The following is a 9,391-nucleotide window of genomic DNA, read 5'->3' on the forward strand; positions in this document are numbered from 1 at the left end:
CCATTACTGTTTGTGACCATTCAGCGGCCACACGCAGCAGCATTCAATCTATAAGGAACACCAGATATTTTAGGATGTGAGACAGAGTACCACTTGCAGGTTAATACCTGATAAACCATTGCTACATGGTTTGCTGAAGCGGGAAGGACACACACCGGGCTAAACAGTGTAAACAGCTCTGACTAGATTTATTTAAAATGGTGCCTTCTAGCCTTAAGCCCTGTAAGACTTAAAATAATCTCGGGAGACACAAAATGAAACCAGGAGTCAGCAAGTGCATTCTCAAGGAAGCAAGCAAAAGTTTCCTCAGCTGCAAAAATGCAACGTGACTCAATGTATCCTAGAAGTGCATTACCTGGCCTTTAATACAGGTGTAAGATTACAGACGCTATCTAGCAACATCATAAATACCTGTGTCTCATGTAGATAAAACTAATGCTGAGGGTAATAAAATGGATGGCATCCGTTTATTACAGGTCTCGGGGAGACTAAAGTTCATCAACACAGATTGATTCAGAAGACTCGCAGAAGATTCCCAGATCTTACCTTACTTGCCCTTGTTCCGCATGTCACCGCAGGAGATTGCGGTTAAGATTTTCAGTCACAGAACCGCTGAGGTCTAGGAGGCCTCCTGAGATCATCTAGTCCAACCTCCCCGCTCAAGCAGGCTCAGTGGAGCAGGGTGCCCCATCAGCACCCTATTACCCCCGAGCATGACAACTGCACATGTAGCTTGATAACCCGTACGTGTCAAGGACTTATCAGCTCTTGCAGAGATGGCGAGTAGCTGCTCTGTGCTCTGGAGAGCAAGGCCACCATTTATGGACTCAGAGACAGATCCTTTATTCAAACTAAAAAGCTCCTGTTCTTGAACATCCTGCGAATCCTCTGGCAGAGAAATCTTCCCTCCAGCACACTCGGGAAATGGCTGAGGCACTGCAGTGCAGTGGTAACAAAGATAGTTTTAAGTTAATAGGTCAGCTGATAACAACCTAGCATTTACTCAAAACTGCACATGCAGACAATAAGCTCATTTTCCCCCTCTGGCTATTTTTCAACATCATAACCAGACTTAGCCCAGAAAAGGTAACGCCTGTACAAGTTCTGAACTGGCTTTCGGGTAAGTTTTGAGAATCTGGACAAGAACAAAACCACCCTTCAGAACTCCGTGTTAATTAAGTTTTAGGAATCCATTCCACACACATGATATGAGACATATTGGTTTAAGCAATTCACGTATGTTTTTCCATGTCCAGTACTGCCACACACTCATCAGAGAGAAACACCTTCGTTGCACATTAGCTTCGACCACATGTGAAAGCTTCCTTTGAATAACAACCCCAGGAGCACATTTCACTCCTTTCTTTTCATATTTAAGTGGCAGTTTGTCTACAGTTACTCCTTAGATGCGTGTCCATGTGCAGACACAGCATTTTAAAGTGGCCACTCAACCATGCACCTTCCCTGGAGCCGTCATGTTCCAGCCCGTGCCAGACATTGCTGCAATAGCCATGCGTTGTTGATGTCAGCTCCTACGGGAATACGCTGGGACTTCCAACTCCCACTCTGGCGTGTCAGGGTCACCTTTTAAACGTAGGCTTTTCACTAAGGACCTAATGGCACGCAAGACTGACTTTTAGAAAAATACTTATGTTTTACCTGCTTGCAGAAGGGAAATGAATGCGTGTTCGTTTCACTTTGCATCACCATCTACGACTCTCCCTCAAAACAAAAGCTTGTTCTACCACAGCCAAGAATCAAATTCTTTTGTGTTTCAATTGTTCAAAACACCTGTTGTTTTGAGAAGCCCAAAGCTGTTTCTGAGCAAAATACAAGGTAGAACATAGGTCATCATCATCAAAATCCATTCCACTGTGTTTTTAATTAAGCCCAGGAAGTCGATCTCTGTTTCAGCAGACAGGTAAGACCAAAATAGATGTCACCAGAGCCACCTTCCTACTCTTGCTCCGTGATCTCAGATAATAGCAAGAGGATGGAACATGCGACATATAAACAGCTTCCAGGTAGTAATGCAAATACTTATAAGAGTTCGGAAAACAAATTCATAGCCCTAGTCCATAGAACGGAGCACCTCTACATTTTCACTTTTGGAAATACAAAAAGACCATCCTACCTTCACTCTTTGACAACTGAACAATATGAAGAAGATATCAAGATATACTGCGATATCAAGAAGAGGGAAAGGGCAATCAAATCAAGCCATTCTCTGGGAAGGAACTTGCCTCGGCCTCGTGACAGTCTTCTGACAGGACTGCCTCTAGGCCATGGAAAGCTATAACAAATAGCAATCAACGAATTTTTTTATTTTAGTTATGAGTGACAATAAACCACTCTGAGAAAAAGCTTCAATCATTGCCTTTTTCATCTAGCTTTCAAACCCTTGGACTGCCACAGAGCTGTTAATCCAAAGCAGAAATGATTCAAAGCTAAAAAAAGCTAAGTACTTACTATTGCAGAGACAGGTTTTCCATCTACTGCCTCCAGGAGAGCAGTCTTCTCCAAACAGGCAACAAGTCTGAGACGGATCAGTTTCTAAACTTCCAGATAATGCTGACAAGCAGAACGCATATCATTATCTATATCAAAGGCTAATCATTAACTACTGCTCGGATTTAGCTATGATCACTTTTACTCCACTTTAAGCCTATTTATTGCCCGACCTGCAGCCTATTTCAAACCAGACCCATTACTTGCAACATGGTCAGTGGGAAATATTTAAATTCAGCTTCTGCTAGCTGTACAAAACAGGGGTAAGGGCTGAAGCAGCAGGGATTTCTGCTACATTCTACTTGGGGTGAAACCATCCCTCACAAAATATTGACAATCCCTATTGTTACAGCCAAAGATTTCATATGACCCAAGATAAATATTTACTGCTTGGACTATGCAGCCCACTGAAGGCATAAGCCAATCATGTTAGGACCAGCCCAAGGACTGAGATGCTCACATAAAGCTCCACGTAATAGCGAAAGTAACTCCCGAGTCTTCCTCCCGAGAACTTTGCAAAAATGCAAAGAGATCTTAGAACTCCCTGACCAGATTAAATGTGTTGCAGAGATGACTTTCAAACACATTACACAAAACACATTTCAAACATTCATTTCTCTGTCACAGAAATTAGTGTTTTGCTCGCTTTTGGCTACTGTAACAAAGCAAGTTTAGTTTCCTGTAGTATCTACCCCATAATGAAGAAATGTGATGTTTTAAAAGCTATAGGCCCGTTTTTAGGATCTTGGAGGAGTGGTAAAAAATAACAGGGCAGATACATCATAAATTGTGCAGAAATTCTTCAGCGATGTGTACACGACAAATCCCGTCAGGGTAGCTGGCTCTTTGACCTCTCTGATCGGAAAGCTGGCGTCAGCAATTGCTATGGAAGAACAAATGTGACAAAGGAGAGCAAGTGCAAGAAGTACAGCTGTACTGTGCTCTGCAATACAAGCGCCCCTATTGTAGGGGCAGTGGTTTCAAGCAAGATCAAAAGCAAGAGTTGCACAAAAAGGCGATCAACTGGCAAGCAGCGCCCAGGATCCTACTATCATGATGTACTGGAGGGTTTTATTTAAGGAATTCAGCAAATTAAAAAAGTCGTGCTACTGTCAAAAGGTTTCTTAAACTACTGCATCTTACCAAAGAAGCAAAACAGTCAGAATAAAGCATATTAGGCTTTACTATCCATATAGCAGGACATCTTACAGCCAAGGACACTACTCTGCGTTTACGCCCTGTATGAAGAAAGCAGCACAAAAATGGCTTTACAAGTACAGCCAAACCTCTAGCAGGAACATGAGGGCAGCTGTAAAACTCCCAACTGTCTTTCTTTTAAATTGTTTAGGCTTCAATTTGACAGCACCTGTAATATTTTCCTCCAGCACGCTTCAATCTCACCTGATGAGACCTTAAACATTAAGGTTCAGTAGGTCCTTGTGAGATAACGTCTTATCCCACGTGAATGAAGGGCACCAAAGCCAACTGTAACTTGATTTGTACAAAACTCTCCTGGCAGAGAACCAAGAAATCATGACTCAGTCTCTTGTCAAATCCATTAGACCTCAGACAAACAAGGGAACCATAAAAGAGGCAACTGAGAAAACCAGACCAACGCTGTGGGTTGCATTTCACTTCCACAGTATTCCAAGGCTGGGTGTGTTCCTCAGGAGCTTGAGCTTCTACTTCCCTTATCACTTTGATGTACAATGGTTGACTTACCACATCGGAAACGCGCACGATATCCCGCTGCCCTCCCACGGAGCACTACACCAACAGCAGCTGCTGTGGTTACTTCCCGAGAGCCGGAGGAGAATAAACTGGCATCGCCTGCCTGCTGGGAGCGTTGGCTTTGAGTCTGCTCCATGTTTGTTAGTGGGTTTTTTTCCTAAGTAAAGGATGCAAGCTTGAAATGCAGTCAAGCTGTGACAATACGTCATCAAGTCTCTTTAGTACCGCACCTTTCAGACCAGGAAAAGTTAACTGAGGCAGTAACTGATCAATCGGATCCCTGGCTCTCAGTGCAGCCTCCATCCAGACACAATATGGAGGAACCCAGCCAGGAGCCGCAGGGAGCTGCTGAGCTGCACAGCGCACTGAGGGCAGGCACTCAGCCTGCACCGGGATGGCACAGAGCTGCTCCGACTTTCCCATACAGAGTACATGCACCATTTGAAAGAAATCAGACAAGGAACAGGTTGGGTCACAGGGACAAGCACCTCCATCAGGAGGCTGAAGCCATCTACCTTTCAAATCGCAGCTTTCCCAAGCTCACGAAGGAGCAGGCTAGGCAGCTGGCTAACAAGCAGTAGCTTGTACGCTCAGTAAGTGCACTGCATCTTGGAGGCGGCCTGAAAGTACTTTTTAATCCTACAAATCCAAGTCCTATTAAATTATCTCGACCGTGAAAAAAAGCCTGAAAGCATTTACCATACACACTCCTTCCCCCAAGAACAGACGCATTAGAGTGTTTAGAAAAGAAAAAAGGCCAAGACTGCCAGGATTCCTCTCATCCAGATTAGCCAAAAGATCAGCTAAATATATCACAAAGCTCATATTCCAAGCTCATGTACCTTCATCAGAGGAATGAGATTTGAATCCTTGATAGCTAAAGAGCACATGTGTGGGAAAAGAAGGCTTTGTTAAAGTGAAGTGGGACTCACAAGGTCTCAGGAGAGAACTTGGTGCGCTTGCTGTTAGTTTCAAGGCAGACAGCTGTATTCTTCTCCTAATTTTCTCCCAGCTTCTCAGGCTTGATATCAGGATGTGCCGAGCATCCAGTGGGAACAGAAGATGCCCAATCACTTAGAACATTTTGGCCCGTCATCTAGAGCTACCATAGTCTGCTATATTAATTTAGATAAACATTAGAGCAAACAGATTCTATGCATGTACAACTTTTTAAACGGATTATAAATGACATTCACATCTGTGGTACAACAATGACCGTGGGGTTTTCTAATATTATATACGTGCAGAGTGAAAGAGCAAAAAGAAAATTTTAAAATATTTTCCACACAAGCAATTGTTCTAGCTAGCAATCACAGTGCTCAAGTGCCACTGGAAATCAACGGGACCCTTGCAGATATGAACTGGTGAGACAGCGGGAAGAAATGACATGTTGTGAAAGCTACGTTGGGAAGATGACATCAAATACTGGAAACAGAAGGAAGACAAAAAGGAGGTATTTCATCACAGCCTCCCGCTTCTAGATTGGCTTCTAAACAAGAAGAGTCTATTTCCAGGACCAACAAATGAAAGGTTAATTTGTAGTGCAGCAAAATAGGAGTTTAATTTGTTTACAATAACTAGCCCCATTATTCTCTTTATTAGCAGATTCGAGCTTTCAGCTGAAAAAAAAGGTTAATGAAAAAAATCATTTGTCTCAAGTCCCCTGAGACTTAGTTGGGAACATTTCCAGAAAATTAGATTGATACAAAAGGCAATGGAGTAGATTAACTAAGATTGGATTTCCAGAGAAAAGCAACATAAACTAGATGGAGATTTTTTTCATCTTTCCCTATGAAAAAATTGCCAAGACTCCCAGTGATTTGCTGGCAGACTTCTGGAAAAGTTCACACTGGCAGCCTGCTTCAGCTCAACTTCACAAAATTCTGATGCAGATTACTGCGAACTTTCAGGGTGACCTTCAGCCAAGTGTGGAGAAGGCAGGTCTGCAGAGGCATGACATGTTCCTGTTGGGTAGAGGGGTCTTTATAGCAAACACAGAAACCAAAAAAGGAAAGAAGAAAATATGGCATTTTAGTTCAAAGAACAAAAAGTGCCATATTCTCTCTGACCTAATGTCTGATTGGAAAACAAGACAGCTGAAAGGAAGCTCCTTAGGGCCCAGACTCAAAACTCACCGTGTGAATACAGTAGATCTTCTCATCTATTTGTACTGGAAGACTCTTAAAGATTAGTATTCTCAACGCCTTCCCTTCTCAAGCATTAAGCTTTTGTTCAGGGATAGATTGTCTCACTAATCCAAAACCTGAAGTTACACTGTAAAGGGGTAAGTGAGAGTAGAACCTCCCCATGCCTCTTTTCTAAAAAGGAAAAAAAAAAAAAAAGGAAACCCAAACCTTCTTGTCCTTGCACCACTGCAAGTCAGAATAAATGGCAGGGACTATACCTTTAAAACAAAAAAGCAGACATGCAAAAGTGACTTGGAAAGCTTATTTAATTCTTCCTCTCTACTAGCAGAAATTCCTCTAATTCTCAGTCTAGTTAAAAAGCTGCTCTAGATTAGAAATCTGATACGAAATTAAAATAATTCTCTGTAACTTCCAATAAGCAGCAAAATCTCAGTAGAAAACAGCCATACAAAATTTCTCTATTTGCAATATGAAGTTGTGTGGGAGCCTGCAACTCCTGCTAGTTTTATTCTTTTTATTACTTTTTTTTTTGGTGGGGGGAGAGAGTAGAAAAAGAAAAAACCTGCTTACTGTGAAAATTGTTGAGTTCATAGCAAACAGCATCGCTTTAACTTTGTTTTGTGCAGCAGGGCAGTCACAGTCAGAGTCACCAACACATCTGCAGTTACGAAGCCAACATGCATGTATTTAAACAGCAGTATTTACACATTATTTCCAGTGCCCCCTTTTTAACGAAGGATGGGAAAACGTATAATCCAAAGCTTGATGAAAGCCTCAGGACATATTACATCATAAATTAAATGAATTGGGACCATTACATTGAACGCTAACTTACCCTATAAGATCACATATTGTTACTAATGAAAAATACTGCAGAAGCTTTATTTACCTCAGGCTCAAGCAGAGGCAAATTAAGACCAAACGGATTAAAAGTAAATTTAATAAATACTTGTGAAGAGAGTTTAATCCACCTTTGCACAAAATGCCATACTATTAAGCATTCCAAAGCTTGGAATTTAAGCACAAACTGGAAAAATTGGTCTATGACCGTGAACTCATGTGGAGCCACAAGCCCACTGCAAACTCAAATGCAGAAGAGGGCTATGAACGAAGTTGAAATAAAAAAGTGAGAAGTGGCTAAGACGGGGCTTAGAAGCGATGCCTGCCATAGCGCTGCAGTACGTACCCCTACCAGCGACCTACCCACTTCACTGACATTGAGACTTGCTGGTGCTGAATCCCCGTGTGGGAAAGCACATCGGGTTCTCAGCTAAGAGGCTGTTCACAGGACGGGAATCCTCGACTGTAACAGAACTGTTGTGTTCCTGCTTCCAACAGTCCAAGTTAAACTTTGTACTAAAAAAAGAAAAGAAAAAAAAAGTTGGGCACAGACATAACATTACCCATACCTAAAAAAAACCCCTAAATTCAAGTGCAACACTAGGACTTAGCCACATAGGTATTCACTGTTTAAAAAATATATCTGGAGTGCCAACTTGATAGAAATACAGAAGGAGGCAAAGCAACACACTACCTCTTTCCTCTACGGACCACAGGAACCACATCTCCTATTTGAAGTTCATATCCCCCTGCCATATCAAGATAGCAACAATCTGCTCCCACTAGGAATTTACATCAAATTATTGTATAACGGCTGTGTGTGTCCGTTTTTGTGGTTTTTCTAAACAAAAACAAGGGGTTTGACCCTTTGCAGGTTTCGTTCTAAAATAATCACACATTCTGCAATGAAAAAGCTACTTAATAATTCCCCACGTCTCTTCCCTTTAGAAGTGAAATCGCTGATATCCCAACCATGCTGGATTCTCATTGCAATAAAACCTCAAATTACTGCAAACGTGGCGCTACAACAGACCTGGCAACTTTGAGCTCAGACTCAAACATCCTAAAAGTAACTATTGTTACAAATTGCCGATGGGTGCCAGAAAATATCCAAAGCCAGGAAGTTATTCGACCCTTATTACCATTTTGCTCTCCCCTGCACTGTTCAGTTTTGCTGCATTTCAACATCATCTGGTTCTGAAGTGCTGAATTTAAAGACGAGGCAGTAGGTCTCACAAAGCACCTGGAGATACCAGCTTTACAAGAGGGGGAAAAAACAATGAAAGAGGTGTATTTCTCAAGCTACAAGCCAAAGGTGGAAAAATTGCTTAACGAGGGCCAGCTCAGGTGTTTTTAAAGCCAATAAACTATTCTGATGCTGAGAAGAAAGTGCATTACACCACCGTTGCCGCCCCTCGGTAACTCAGACGCAGGAGAGCCAACCCCGGAGCACAGCAGCGCCCATGTGTCCCTGACCTCCCGTGCCAGGGATCTGCAGAGTCGCTAGCAAGCCGTACAAGCAGAGCAATGAAGCCACCCTTTGGCAAAGCCAAACCACGGCTGCAGACAGCCCGCTCACCCAGCCCCGGAGGGCTCCGGCCTCCCCGGGGCTCGGGGCAGCCCGGCGGGGAGGGCGGGCTGCAGCCACAGCCCGGACAGCGCACGGCGACCGCGGCTGCCCCGCTGTCACCTTGGGAACAAACACGCTCCCGCTCGCAAGGCCGGGCCGGCAGCTCCCCCGGGAGCTTTCCCGCAGGGCCTCCGGGCTCCCTCCGCCCCTCAGCGGGGTCGCCCAGCTCGGCAGTCCCCTCCCGCCAGGCCCCGGAGAGGCCCCGCGGGGCCGCGGCTCGCCGCTCCCCTAGGCCGCGGGCCGGCCCGGGGCTGCCCTGTCCCCTCAGGCGCCCCCCTCCGCGGTGACCCCGCCGCTGACGGGCCGGGCCGGGCCGCTCCGCCGCCTCAGGCCCGACCCGAGGCCCCGCGACCCGCCACGGGCGCCCGAGGGGCGGCGGCGGCCGCGGGTCCCCTCAGGCGGCGGCGGGGGCACGAGACCCCCCCTGCGCCCGGCACGTCACTCACCGCGCGCCCGCCACGAGTCCACGGCTCCTCTGCCCGGCCAACCCCGCCCCCTCCCCAAGCCCCGCCCCTCCGCCGCTCCTGTCAAGCCC

General features: G+C 45.0%; 1 protein-coding gene across 7 annotated transcripts in view; it reads right to left on the reverse strand.

The window, feature by feature from the left end:
* The window catches only part of SLC31A1 (solute carrier family 31 member 1), a 28,084-nt gene extending 18,740 nt beyond the window's left edge, over positions 1 to 9,344 (reverse strand). Inside the window, exons 1-3 of one of the 7 annotated variants that reach the window (XM_087752434.1) lie at positions 9,303 to 9,321; positions 8,369 to 8,482; positions 7,590 to 7,742 (exon numbers count right to left, since the gene is read on the reverse strand). In XM_087752434.1, the coding sequence (XP_087608560.1) occupies positions 7,590 to 7,604 (15 nt within the window). In that variant the 5' untranslated portion in view covers positions 7,605 to 7,742; positions 8,369 to 8,482; positions 9,303 to 9,321. Of the gene's footprint in view, positions 1 to 546; positions 925 to 2,469; positions 2,492 to 5,171; positions 5,355 to 6,956; positions 7,002 to 7,589; positions 7,743 to 8,368; positions 8,483 to 9,302 lie in introns of those variants that run through there. The other 6 variants (XM_087752445.1, XM_087752442.1, XM_087752444.1 and 3 more) reach the window with 6 other exon arrangements.
* Positions 9,345 to 9,391: the final 47 nt, after the last annotated feature.

This window comes from Nipponia nippon, unplaced genomic scaffold (assembly GCF_047370975.1).
Source record: "Nipponia nippon isolate SJK-2023a ecotype South Korea unplaced genomic scaffold, ASM4737097v1 scaffold_16, whole genome shotgun sequence".
In the NCBI taxonomy this organism is placed as follows: Eukaryota; Metazoa; Chordata; class Aves; order Pelecaniformes; family Threskiornithidae; genus Nipponia; species Nipponia nippon.